The sequence below is a fragment of the Bipolaris oryzae genome (genome assembly GCF_000523455.1).
Source record: "Bipolaris oryzae ATCC 44560 unplaced genomic scaffold scaffold_20, whole genome shotgun sequence".
Classification (NCBI taxonomy): Eukaryota; Fungi; Ascomycota; class Dothideomycetes; order Pleosporales; family Pleosporaceae; genus Bipolaris; species Bipolaris oryzae.
Window position 1 is genome coordinate 1 of NW_006911296.1, and position 13,713 is coordinate 13,713.

The 13,713-nt window shown below is 51.7% G+C and overlaps 5 protein-coding genes across 5 annotated transcripts; 4 read left to right on the top strand and 1 right to left on the bottom strand.

Annotated features, from left to right (window-relative positions):
* Positions 1–1,516: 1,516 nt before the first annotated feature.
* COCMIDRAFT_33766 (glycosyltransferase family 34 protein) lies at positions 1,517–2,558 on the top strand (the record flags this gene model as incomplete). The annotated part of the gene is made up of 2 exons (XM_007686524.1): positions 1,517–1,540; positions 1,620–2,558. The coding sequence occupies 2 exons, from the start codon at positions 1,517–1,519 to the stop codon at positions 2,556–2,558; spliced, it is 963 nt and encodes a 320-aa protein (XP_007684714.1).
* A 1,978-nt stretch (positions 2,559–4,536) lies between these two features.
* Positions 4,537–5,797, top strand: COCMIDRAFT_86490 (uncharacterized protein; the record flags this gene model as incomplete). The annotated part of the gene is made up of 3 exons (XM_007686546.1): positions 4,537–4,683; positions 4,738–5,086; positions 5,133–5,797. 3 exons carry the CDS (start codon positions 4,537–4,539, stop codon positions 5,795–5,797), a joined length of 1,161 nt encoding a protein of 386 aa, XP_007684736.1.
* A 351-nt stretch (positions 5,798–6,148) lies between these two features.
* COCMIDRAFT_86387 (uncharacterized protein) lies at positions 6,149–7,914 on the top strand (the record flags this gene model as incomplete). The annotated part of the gene is made up of 2 exons (XM_007686547.1): positions 6,149–7,268; positions 7,334–7,914. The coding sequence occupies 2 exons, from the start codon at positions 6,149–6,151 to the stop codon at positions 7,912–7,914; spliced, it is 1,701 nt and encodes a 566-aa protein (XP_007684737.1).
* Positions 7,915–8,315: 401 nt separating this feature from the next.
* COCMIDRAFT_33769 (uncharacterized protein) lies at positions 8,316–9,541 on the top strand (the record flags this gene model as incomplete). The annotated part of the gene is made up of 4 exons (XM_007686525.1): positions 8,316–8,333; positions 8,403–8,474; positions 8,558–8,704; positions 8,879–9,541. The coding sequence occupies 4 exons, from the start codon at positions 8,316–8,318 to the stop codon at positions 9,539–9,541; spliced, it is 900 nt and encodes a 299-aa protein (XP_007684715.1).
* A 94-nt stretch (positions 9,542–9,635) lies between these two features.
* On the bottom strand, positions 9,636–12,909 carry COCMIDRAFT_23471 (uncharacterized protein; the record flags this gene model as incomplete). Its single annotated transcript, XM_007686505.1, has 4 exons — positions 9,636–10,599; positions 10,683–12,590; positions 12,736–12,804; positions 12,866–12,909. 4 exons carry the CDS (start codon positions 12,907–12,909, stop codon positions 9,636–9,638), a joined length of 2,985 nt encoding a protein of 994 aa, XP_007684695.1.
* Between the last annotated feature and the right edge of the window lie 804 nt (positions 12,910–13,713).

Genomic DNA, 13,713 nt, shown 5'->3' on the forward strand with positions numbered 1-13,713 from the left:
GCAAATCTATATAAAGAATAATATCTCTTAATTTTGTTTTGTGTTATTACGTTGTTATAGAGCAATTGCGCAGAGCGTTGGGTCAAGTTGGGTGGGGTGGCCGGATGACTGATCTGGCCGGATGACTGATCCTTAACGTTAGTTATGTCCACTTATTCAAGTGATTAATACAGTAAGGGAGATTCGGGTTTGATTTCCCCATTGGGGACCAGAACTCCCACTATTTCCTTATACCTCATTGGTCCTGGTTGCTCTTCCCTTATCAATTCTGTACACTCTTGCATGATCTAAGCAGCGATGCAGGACATCATGCCTGTTTATACAATTCCAATTCTTGGCGTCGCCAGGAGTATCTTGTTGGAGAAATGCAGGGGTGAGCTGTCTTACTACATGTTTAATAGTTGGGGCTGAGGCGAAGCGCGGGCATTGTCATGTTTCGTGTATGTAGCATGTTGCGCGGCTTGCCGAGCGCGGCTGGTGGGAGGCGCGCCTGTGCATCAAGTCCGCACGCACGTGGGGATTTTCGGCGCCGCAACGATTGCCATGTGCGCAAATGCATATTTTATGGGTGTATTTTTAGGTGGCACTATACGCGAACATGATGGGTTCGCTAAGGTTTACCTTGAACAACGAGTAAGGTAATCAATGGGTTGGGGGATGGAGTTGGGCCGAGAGCAAACTGGTGGCCTTGGTCCTTACCGCTGCCAATTACTTCACACTTGACATTTCAAACAATGACAACCTTGGCGCTGGTATGTGCACAGTTTTCATGGAGAAATATAGTCCAGCAAGCCAAGCGAACATACCCGCGGCGAGGGGTTCTCTCTTAACATACCTCTCGGCCTATTACGGACGGAGGCGCTAGCTTTTGCGACGATGCCCTGATTGTCTCAATCTAGAGGACACTCTTTCAACCCACCATGATCATGCACCAAGTGGCGCCGTTGCCTTACCTGGATGAAAATATACTATCAGTCGTGGGCTGCTCGATCCCGATTTCATAATGATCAAAGTCCGATGCGCAAAGTCCGACGAGCTTTAATTACACAGTTAGGCTTACGCCCAGTCCGAACGCTAGACACAAGATGTGAGAAGCTAGTATTGGTAACACAGCGCAGATTGGCAGTCGGACTCTGTACACTACACACGAGCCTACTCAAGCTCTTGAGTTGTGTGTGCCAATGCAAGTATGTCCGAGTCGCTGTCTTTTGCGATGATAAGGAGACGCGAAGGCTCGGCTGGAAGCGGAGGCTGAAATGGGCCCAAGAAGTCCACGTCGCAGTACTCGTCACCGTTGGTTGCTTGTCGTCTGTGGAACGTGGTGGGAGGCCTTTGGTGGCTTGTATATCGTCTCTTTATAATCTGGCTGCCGTCACATGAAGATGATATTAGGTCAACACCAGCTGTAAACTCAGCGGTCACTGTCCAGTGGTTTGTGTATTGTCTTCCGTTTTCCTTACAACACAGCGATGTTTATATCTCCTGGAATTTTCACAAGTAAATTGTTTGTTTGGTTATGTCTTTTGATCCTCGGATCTCCGTTCGTCCTTTGGTATCGTGGATCAGCGGAAGGTTTCTCAGTTCCATACTCACGACCACCGTCGCGATCAGTCCCGCAGTTTTTTGCCCATGGTGACTCGAAATGTCTGCCAGAGGTATCGCCCGAGTTCATTCAAGCAGCAACGTTCAAGCGCGCAAAATGTCGAAAGTATTCACCCTTTGCCAGTGAGAGATCACGCATCGGGATTGTCACGGCGCATTTTGGCGAGGGCAAGGAGCATTACCAAATGGCGTTTCAAACACATTTGTTCCACTCTTTGGTCCACGGAACAGAAGTTAGGGTCATGTGCGACCCTATTGTCGACGACCTGTGGAACAAGCCTGCCTATATCTTGGACCTTCTCTTTCGCGAGATGATGAAACCAGAGAAGGAACGTCTTGAATGGATTCAATGGGTGGACCGTGATACTCTCATTCTCGACCAATGCCGGCCGATCTCAAGCTTCCTTCCGCCCGAGAAGGGACGCCGTGGTTCGTGGTGGCGTCGTAACGACGGACAGAAGGAAGAGCAACAAGGCCAGGCAAATACGACACACTTACTCGTAACTGAAGACTGGAACGGTCTCAACAATGGGGTATTCCTTCTTCGCGTGAACAGTTGGGCGATTGAGCTCTTCACCGCTATCCTTGCTTTCCGGCACTACAGGCCTGAGGTTGACCTCCCATTTACCGAGCAATCCGCCATGGAACAGGTTCTCCGTACAGAACAGTTCAGGGATAAAACAAGATATGTACCCCAGCATTGGTTTAATGCATACGAAGGGGGTGCAGCACAATTGTTTGAGGATCGAGAGGATGAGGAGGGGTTGAAGCAGTTCCAGGCCAGGAGAGGCGATTACTTGGTGCATTTTGCGGGGCACAACAGGAAGGATCAAGCAATACGAGATTGGAAGAGCATGTTGGATCAGAGCGGGGATGTCTGGGAGGGGCATAGGGTTCAGAGAGACGTGTCACCAGAAATTGAGACCTTCTGGAAAGGCTTAGGTTACGGAGGGTAGGACTGGGTCCATGCATAGCAATGTTGTGTTTGACAGATAGCAAGAGAATTTCTGCAATTTCCAAACCATGTTTTTGTTAGTCAAGTGCAATAGCAGGTGCATCAAGTATGAAGATGTTGATAGGTGGACGATTTCTCCGTGGGTAGGAAGGATGGCTCCGATTTGGTTTCAGGCACCAAAGTTTATACACCACCTTCTGGAAGAATGGAAGACGTATGATTGGGACCGATCTCCCCTCGCAGCTGCGCTACTGCAAGGCTCAGGTACTGACAAAGGGCTACGGCTGGCCCTTCGAATGGCAATTGATCCGGTATCACGGCAGTCGCCTCTCGCCTGCAGCCCAAACCCGACTTGTGGCGGGCGTCGGGATAAGTATAGAAATCAGGTAGTCTTACCGATGATGGATTGGAGGTGGTTTTAGCGCGGTGCATTGGAGGCCTAAGGGTTCTTCGTTGCACACACACGAGAAATTTCGAACAGCATGGGAACTGTGCTGACGTCAGACGTGTGAATAGGCTATAACACGTTCGAGTCGAGTGCAGTCATATGCAATTGGCTAGTAATTTTATTTTCCTTCAATTGTGTGCGGGAGCCGAGGATGCGGAGAGAAATAGTAGGGGATGTCACTGACAGTGGGTGTCCGAGGAGTGCTATGTGGTAGACTTGTTAAGCGAGCAGCATGTGAGAGAATGAAGCGGGAGGGCGCAATATAAGTGGAACTGCGTTATTATCTGATGGCAACGCGAGTCGTAAGCGATGTCGAGCATGGAGTCTGTCATGTTTTGGAGAGGGTGATTGGGGTAGCAGTGGTCTGGCGCTCTGTTCATGCGATTTCACTAGGCCATAGGCAAGAGCTGCTCAGCTCGGTGGCGCCGCGCTACTTCCGCTTACGGCCGCGGGCCGTCTTCTGGCGACAGATGGCAGTGCCGTCTGAACCGTGAGCTGCCCTCGTCACAGCTAGACGCCGTCGCCAAAGCTTCCCCCAACGTCTCTCGTCGAGTCAAGGATACACGCCACCAGATAAACACGGGGGTGGGATGCCTTCACCCCCATACATACATACCACAAGTCCGCATCCTCGACTGTTTTTGACCACACCTGGGCCCTGCATTGCCTTTTCGAGGATCCACCGAGGCAGTGCCGCATGAACCACCGAAGAAGCACCACCATCATCATCAGTACCTCCATCACTGCACATTCAATTTTGTATTTGACCTTGCTCCTCGTGGATTATCCAGTTACGCTGTATTTAGGGTTGACCGCTCCCCCGCCCTCATCCGTTGTGGGTGACCTCAGTTTTGGGTCGAGGCTGTCAGACTTGCGCCACTGTCGTCGGTCCCATTGGTGCCAACGGTGAACATCCGCCTCGGACTCGGGCCCCTCGTGCAGATCATCCCAAGCACACATCTCTACCGAATCTGGCCCTTGCAACTCGTTCGGTGCTTTAGCACATGGCTTTTTGGGTCCGGGGGGACTTCCATCTCTAAGCGATCCCTTGCCAACTGCATCCATCCATCCATCTCTTCGACTCAGGACACCGCGCCCACTCCCCCAGATTTCGAGAGCGACAAGCCCATACCGATACCCTACCCCAGAGCGACACTTCCCCAGGCAACTTCCGAGAGCACCTTCAAATCCATTTCCTCATCATCGCAGAGAATCCCATGTCAACGAGTAGCGCTGATTGCATACTGATATCATATACCGGTCGAGAGATAGTGCACAGTTTGCTGACCTAGCCCTTGGTGCACCACCCACGGCTGACATTCCCAACGCTTCGTGGCGACTTTCGCCACCCAGTTCCTGATTTCACTACAACATCTGCAGCATACATACCAGACATACCCACTCGTTCCCATCGATCCAAGTCGAGTGCCCAGAGCGATTTGCGCCGCGCGGCTAGCCCTACGCACTCCCCTGGCTCAGATTGCAGCGCCCGCGACAACTTCGGCGCTTTGGCGACGCCATCTCGCGCCCCATGTCGGTATCCATCCTCCAGCCAGAGGCCGGAATCTTCTATGGCATATGCTGGCTCGTCGTCATTGTCCGCCTGATTTCACGAAGGCTGCATCTTGGATCATGGAAGTCTTTACAGCTCGACGACTACTTGATTCTGGTTGCCATGGTATGTCCCCCGCGCTACTGAGCTGAGCGACTAGAGATGCTGAACTACAACCAGGCCACGGATACGGTGCTCATCAGCATCATGCACCAGGTCGCCAGAACCAGCAGTAACCTGATACCGCCTGATGACGATATTTCGCAGTATACTCAAGCCGAGGTCAATACTCGTGTTTATGGCTCCAAGCTAGTCTTGGTGGTAGAACAAATGCAGATCCTCACAATCTGGCTCATCAAAGCCTGCCTCCTCATCATGTACAATCGCATGACTCTCGTCTTGCCGCAGCACAAGATTGTAGTTGCCACTTCCATTTACGTCGCCGTATCGTTTGTTGTCATGGAGGTGCTATACCTCGGTGTGTGGTGCAGGCCGTTCAACCAGTACTGGGCAGTCCCTCCAAACTCAAGTAAGCACATTGCAAGCACTCTGTTGTATGGCGCTTATTATCGCAGAACAATGCTCGGCCGCAACGAACCACCTTATCACAAATGCCGTGTTCAACATTTCCAGCGATTTAATCATAATCAGCATACCCATGCCGCTTCTGTTCAAAGTGCGCTTGCCAAAGAAGAACAAGATCATATTGGGCCTGATCTTTTGCATTGGAACTTTTACCATTGTTGCTGCTGCCCTCAACAAGTACTACTCCTTCACACACCCTTTTGGAAATGAGTGGACAATTTGGTACTTGCGAGAGTCGTACACTGCCATTCTCTGTGCAAACCTTCCACTGACCTACCCACTCATCCAACGCGTCTTCGGTCTTCGTAACTGGAGCTCTAACACGTATGATTCCGCGAATGCTTACGGTCGCTCCACCACCCAGCCACAGCCGCCCTCGGTACGCCGTCCCGACGCCTCTTGGTCTGAGCCGACGCCGCAACAGATACCCCGAGGGTTCAGGGACGTTTTCCGGAAGACAGAGAGCCAAGAGGACATAAATGGTGGCTTAGGCAAGCAAAAAGAGGAACGCGACCCCGAGTTCATCACAAGCGCCATTGAGATGGAAGACGCGCAGTCGCATCGGGCGTCCAGCGTGAGCGGTCCTGGGAGCTGGCGAACCTCTCGCAGCATGGAGGACAGAAATAAGAGTCCGGAAATATTTCACCCTGTTTGAATGATGTCATGAACTTATTAACAAAAAACTATTCTTATTTACATCTTCTTTTCGCCCAGTCTTGTATTGACCTCAAATTGCAGCCAGGCCACGAACAAGCCAAGAACTCCAGGCCCCCTTGGAAGACTAAAGATCTCCCTGGCCTGTTATTTGGTAGTCTCTTGTCTTTGTCATTGCCTCGTGCTTGCCCTTGGAGCACCGTGATGGGCGTGCCTGATGGGGAAACCTAGCCATCACGGTACACAGGTACTCACGCGATACATGAGCCCGGAGAGTTCTTTAATATTTCACAAAGCCTCTCCTTTTGCATCACTACATATTATATGGTCGTTGGAAACCTAGATTACCATTATGCGCATCCACGACGTTCTGATTGTCGGCGCTGGTCCAGCTGGTCTAGCCGCTGCAGCTCGTCTCCGCGAACGCACACCATCAGCTACATTTACCGATGATGAACACCAGAGATACCACTGGATCAAGAAACACGGCCAAAAGATGAACATCAAGAACTATCGGAAAAACAAGGACTCGTTGCCAACACCGCCCCCAACCCCATCTAGCTCGGACTGCGGATGCAAGCATCAGGAATCGTCCGAAGAAGCAATAGACATGCTAGTTCTCGATGCTGATGGAGCAGAGTGGATGTCCAAGTGGAAGCGACTCTTCAAAACATTCCACATTGACTACCTTCGCAGCCCAATGTTCTTCCACGTCGATCCCGCTGACCGAGACGGGCTGCTCGCATATACGTACGAAGAAGAAAGGGGCAAGGACATTATGGCTCTGCCTAACATCGCGGGCAAGGAAGTCAGCAAGCATAAGAAGAAGAAGAAGCTGAAGCAGGGAAGGTTTCTCGGTGGGACGCCCGACGTGGACGAGAGAGATCGAAAAGACTACTTTACGCCAAAGACGGATTTGTTCCATGCGCACTGCGACGAGGTAGTGCGGCGGTATCACCTTGGCAGCGATATGATCCGCCAAGAAAGCGTAACCGATATCGAATACGGAGAGATAGCAAAGTTCGCGGATGCTGAGCACGATAGCGTTATATCGGATGATGGTTCCGAAGACGACTGGATGACATTTCGCGTGGCAACTGACAAAGGCGTCCGCTTCGCTCACGTAGTCATACTAGCCATTGGCCCTGGGAACGCCCCATCGCTACCCCCTGTGCCCGGCCTACCCAGTGAACCACACGAAGGTTTCTCCCACGCCATGCAGATCAAGCAGTTCCCTGCGCCACACGTTGTCGCCAAGATCCAGGCTCGGCAAAGCACCAGCCTGCTTATCGTTGGGGGCGGCCTGACGAGTATTCAGCTAGCCGACCTCGCGCTCAAGCGAGGTGTGAATAAAGTTTGGATGCTGATGCGTGGACCGCTCAAGGTAAAGTACTTTGACATGGACCTGGATTGGGTCGGCAAATTCCGGAACTTCAACCAAGCTGCGTTTTGGACCGCGGATACAGACGAAGGTACGCATCCGACTCCTCTTTGTATGCGAGTTGCGAGGCTAACATGACTCTTTTCTTTTTCCTAGAACGATGGGAAATGATCAATGTCGCCCGAAACGGTGGCAGCATGACACCGCGGTACCGTCGAATTCTCGACACGCACATTGCTAATGATAAGATTGCTCTACACACGCACACAACGCTCGCATCGGTATCTTGGGACCCTTGTTTCAAGACTTGGTCGTGTGAGACATCGTCGTCGCAAGTTAGTCTTCCACCCGTTGACTACATTGTGTTTGCCACGGGCATCCAGTCGGATATCCGCACCATACCTTTTCTGCAGACGATCCAGAAACAGCATCCGATCAAGTACGTTGGCGGTTTGCCTTGTCTAACGGAGGATATGATGTGGAACGATGACGTGCCGCTCTTTGTTACGGGGCGGCTTGCTGGACTGCGACTAGGGCCTGGTGCGCCGAACTTGGTCGGGGCCCGAATTGGCGCGGAGAGAATCGCGTGGAATGTGGAGGATGTTCTCAAGGGTTTGGGCAGGTCGCGACGTGATGTGCGGGGTCAGAGCAATGATGAGGATAGGAATGAGGACTTGGAGTCGTATGCTGCAGCTAGGGATAATCGGTTTAGTAGTTTAGTTGCGATGGAAGAGTGATACCATGGGCTTTGCTTAGTCCCAGTCGCACTACATAGTGTAGTCTTCATCTGGAAAAGCGCTCCGTATAAACAGCATTCCAAGCTTGCAAACAAGAAGACATATGTATTTGACGTTGAACGATTCGGGTAACACTGATGCTTCTGGAAACCTCCCAAATCGAGAAACGACTGCGATAATCCAATTATCGCGCGTCGGGAAATATCGCTTTGGTATTGCCGCCGCTGCGTCATCCGAGTCCCGTTGATTCGGCTAACTGCAAGGCCCAATCGGTTGGCCGGGTTTCCCTTTCCTTGACCTTGCATTTCTTCCTAACCCGCAAACCTATCACCAGCGCATTCATCTAATTAGACAAGAAAACCAAGAAAAAAACGCCTAAAAACAACTCCCCACCAACACAAATGGTTTCCGGCGGCAATGCAAGTGTTGCCCCCATTAGCTGCAACGCACGTCAGACATGGCTGATCGAGACTAACTTGCGAGATCAGGACGACAATATACCAGCGGTAGTTTCGCTCGCAGCCGGTGGTGTTGCTGGCGGTGTGGAAGGCTTTCTCTCGGTAATAACAACCCAAACATGCGTCTAAACTCCGAATTGACCCCGTGACTTACATTGTATGCTCTTTTTGCTCTCCTCTTATAGTATCCGCTCGAATTCGCAAAGACGAGGGTGCAGTTGAGAGCTGAGAAGGGGGTGCCGACGCCCCGGAACCCGTTTTTGGTTATTACGCAGATATACCAGAACGAGGGTATCCGGGCGCTGTACAAGGGATGTGGAGCGCTGGTGTTTGTAAGTGTTGTGTCTCTTTTTTTTCCTTAACATTTGTGCCTCCGAGACGAGGCAATTACTGGTTCTGTTTTAACCACATATCTTCATTCTATACGCACGGCAAGGCATGTGTGGTTCCAAGTCCCCAGCACACAACACCCTGCATACATATCACCAAGACCAACATAACCCCAGGGCTCCGTCGGAAAAGATGGCGTCCGCTTCCTCTTCTTCGACCAAATCAAGGCATCCTTCGCCGACCCAGAAACCGGTAATCTTACTCCGGTGCGCAACCTCCTCGCCGGCATGGCCGCAGGAGTCGTCGCATCCATAACCGCAGTGACGCCCACAGAACGCATCAAAACCGCCCTGATAGACGACGCCAGGACGGAAAAGCGGTTCCGCTCCGGTCTGCATGCTACTACCACCATCTGGAAAGAGCACGGGATCCTAGGTCTCTACCGCGGATTCGCCGGCACCACGCTCAAACAGGCATCCGCGACGGCGTTCCGATTGGGGACGTATAACATCCTCAAAGACTACGAGAAGAAACGAAATATCGAGCAAAACACTCTGGTAAACTTTGCAAACGGATCCGTAGCCGGTGTTGTGACTACGCTTTCCACACAGCCCTTTGACGTCATCAAGACGCGGTCGCAGAGCGCAAGGGGAACAAGTACCGTCGAAGCCGTCAAGAGTGTTTTACTCGACTATGGCGTTCGTGGATTCTGGAAGGGCACGACAATGAGGCTGGGGAGAACTGTGTTTAGCGGCGGAATATTATTCACGAGCTACGAAGCTGCGGTTAAGATTATCTTGCCGTTGTATCCTGGCGCGAAACAGGTCCAGACTGCATAAGATACCTTCCTACGTACCTAATCTCCTTAGACCAAGACAAAAAAAAATAGAATGTATATCTTCACAGCCTATACACTCACGGGAGCTATTTTGACTACGCCCTCCCATCGTACTCATCAATAACACTAACAGGTTTCACAAACCTGCCGAGCGGCTTATACTCCAAGTGGCCCAACCCAAACGCTTTTGGCCCCCCAATCTCAATCCCGCGCTGGCTCGTCCACCGCTCACTCGCCGTAACCCCAATCACAGAAACCAACAACCCATACCGATACTCTGGCGTCCCAATCGCCTCCCCATTCTGCGCATCAATCACAGCAATAAGATCCGGCACAATCGCCAACACATCCTCATTCCTCTCTTCGCCCGTCGGTCGATCCCCACTCTCCGGCACCCTCAACGCGGCAATATTCTCATTCTTAAACGGAATCTTAATCGTGCTGCCCGAGAACTCGGAGGTAGTGCCCTGAATAACAACCTCACCATATACATGCCCCATGTGTAATTTCCGACTAACCCCCACGATCTTGCCTTTGAACAAGACACGCCCTGTTTCCGCACCGCCAATCGCATCGATGATGCTTTCGGCAACGGTATCGATGCGATTTTCCTTGCGTGCACGCGCGACTTCCCGTCCGATGCGCCACGAAAGCGACACGGTATGCTCAACGGCCCACCTCTTGGTTTCCGCCCCACTAACCGGCGCATCTGCCGTGCCCACTGAACTCCCCATCTGGCTCAGTGCCGCGCGAATCACCTGCTCGACTTTGAGATCGCTGGCCGCGGTGGGCATGTAGAGCGTGTTTCCGTTTCCGTCGGCGACGGCGACAGGGGCGAAGACAATGGGGCGCTCGCCGAAGACGACGGGCGTGGTTTGCCATTTTGTGGGGTAGGCGCGGCCCATCCAGTCGGCGTCGAGGCAGGGGACGTTCATGTTTGAGGAGGCGCCGAGGACGAGGCCTTGGAGACCGTTTGAGCCGCCGATTTCGAGGGGGATGATGTGGGTTGCCGCGGTGCCGGGGTTGAGGGTGCGGAGGGTGGTTTGGGCGTCCATCATTCTGGGATTGTTGTCAGTTCTTTTTGTTTTTTTAATTTCCTTATGTGACTTTGTGGTGGGGATTGAGGAGATCAAAAGACTTACTCGTCTGCGGACAGCTTTTCGATACCCACGGTTGGACTGCCGGCGCCGCCTCCGCTGCCTACGAGAGCATCGTCTGCGAGGTCGTCTGGGTTGACGACGCGGACGGTGTGGCCTGAGCGAAGGATTCCTCGCACTCGAAGCATAGTTGAGTAAGGGGAGCCGCCGCCACCGGTACCCAGGATGTAGCATCCGATTGTGATCCATGCGAGATCTGTTTCTGAGATCCACCATTCGCGGTTCTTGATGTTGGGTTTGTAGGTATCGATGTCGACTTCAGTGACAGCATCAACTTCGTCTGTGTTCTCTTCGGTTGACGGTGCAGCAATGGCGGCACCGGTGTCCTCCAGACTGGTTTCCGACTCTTCTCCGTCTTTGGTCACGTCCAAGTCTGAAAAGTCGCCTGCACGGGAAAAGTCAAAGTCTCCAGCGGCTCGTACCATGAAGCGGGTTTTGTTAGCCACATACTGTAGAGGTAGATCTTCTACTTCCACAATTGCAACTGTATCCGCTGAGCCGCCTGCTTCAATCGTCTTTTGTTTAGCTTCAGCACAAATTTCTTCCAGAAGCTCCTTTTGGGACTGCTTTTCTGTCGACTTGACAGTATCAATGACGGCACTGACGCGTGCCATTGCGGCGCCAATTGCATTGGCTACACCCGACCATCGAGGCTTGATCACCCTGCTCGCACCTTTGAGCTCATCCGGTGCTATGACTGCGCCGCCGCCCACTAGAAGAACAGGAAGATCTTCTGGTGATGTCTTCATCGTATCAATAATACTCTCGAGCATGCGTTTCGTCTCCGTCTTGAAAGCCTGTACATCCCCCTCCTGAAGCTTCCCTCGCACCTTGTCCGGCTCACCAATAGCAACATCCGACGATGCCGCAACAACGTAGTCAGTCGCAGTAGCAACACTACCCCCAAATACAAGTGCCTTCTCCGGTAACTTGTAGCCCACTGATTCCGGTCCAACCTGCATTTTCCCCTCGACTCTCCGCACCAGACTGCCACCACCCAGCCCAATACTCTTGACATCGGGATACGAAAAGTTCATTCGCACCCCCGACAGCTCAGAGTATGCGGCTTGCTGTCTGGGAAAGCCGTTGGCAAGTAGTAAACCCACGTCTGTAGTAGTGCCGCCAACATCAACGACCATCATGGCTTCTTTTTCTTGCTTTCCCATTAGAAACGCCGCGCCGCGCATGCTATTTGTCGGACCAGACGAAAACGTGCGAATAGGCAACTGACTTGCTGCTTTGCCGCTGAGTATTGTGCCATCATTTTGCGTGATGAATACTGGGCAGTTAAGTCCTAACTTCTTGACTGGCGTCTGAAATGACGCAATTGTCTTTCTCGCAAAACTCAGAATCGAAGCATTAAGTATCGCGGCGTTTTCACGCTCCAGGAACCCAAGGTTGGCGACTGCCTTGCTGAGCACAATGTCGACGTCGTTGCCGAGTTCGCGTCTGATGATTTCCGAGGCGCGTTCTTCTTGCTTGTCGATTGTGTCGATGGGACTGAAGACGCCGTTTACGACTATGCTTTTGATTCCTTTTTCCTTGATGATGCGACATTGCTCTACGATTTCCTCCTCTTTGATTTCGGAGATGAGGCTTCCGTCGACTTCCAGTCCGCCCTTGAGGAGTGCGTAGTGTCCGAGGATGATGTTGCGGAGGGAGGTGGGCCAGTCAACACAGGGCGGTGCGTGCTTGCTGAATGGACCGCAGAGACGGATCACAGCAACGCGGGAGAGGCGTGTTCGATCTCGAGTCACGACTGCGTTTACGAAATGCGTTGTTCCTATTGTCACGCTGGCTACGGACGCTGGGTCCACGGACGCGGATTTGAACATTGTCGTGATGGCATTGGCGATTCCATGGCTAGGATCCGTTGTCGTTGGAGCCTTGTGCCTGGTGGTGTTTGTAAGCTCTCATGTTACTTGACATGGAACAAATTGGCTGCCCTGACTCGGGTACGTATACCGAGGTCAGTACATAGGGGACGTATGCCAAGCGAGTTGATTTGATGAGCGTAGCAAAGGAGAAGAAATATTACCAGGCAACAATACCGCGATCCTCATCATTCGACCTTGTAGGATCAATGATAACTCCATCTGTATTCGTACTATAATACAACTGTCAGTTTCGCGATACAGCTACATTCTTTGCGTTGCGGCGTAGCTCACCCGCCAACGTCAACACCAATTCGCAGATTCTTCGTTGTAGCCATGGCGAACAGCAAGACTCGTTTCTTTGGAGAAAGCGGAAAAAATTTAAATGTTGTAAAAACTACAATGGATGCTGTCGAATCACTTCATTTCTGACGTGACACTGCTCCCATCTGATAAGATGATGTGGATTCGTGTTGGCGGGGCAGACCAACCGTGCCACATAGCCCCGAAGTCGCACCTTGATCGTATTCGATTGCACAAAAATGGTCGTCCTTCAGCCGTCCCACCCTCGTGCATCTCCAATTCACCTCTCCACTCTCCAACCCATCTCCAAATAGACACTGAACAAACTCAATTCTAGGTACTCGCCATCATTGCACACAGCCAATCTCCTCTATCGCGGCTCTGTATCCAAACGGCCGTTTGCCAATGTATCGTATGTGCCCCTCCAACCCCACCTGCCGATCTTTTACTACATCTACATCGCTCGGATAAGAAGAACCCCTCCTTTTCCCCAAATATCCCATGCCACGTGCACTCTGAAAGCGACTATCAACTTATCTTTCCTCCTCCCACCCCCAGTCTTGCCTTTTGCTGGGGACAATGAGCATGGATGCGATATTAATACGGTTCTTGAAGATTCGGATACCCCCTGGGTAATTGGTTACATTCTGAAGTAGTATCGAGCACTGTTGCGGCGTATGCTTGATAAACGCGCGGTCAAGCTATCACTATTACAAACTTGCATGCTCTCATTCTACTTGTATTACATACACCCAGCGCATATACATACTCTCCAACTCTCGAAATCACGCAAGTACATCTTATATGATGCAAGCAAAACAAGCTTTCCATTAGTCCTC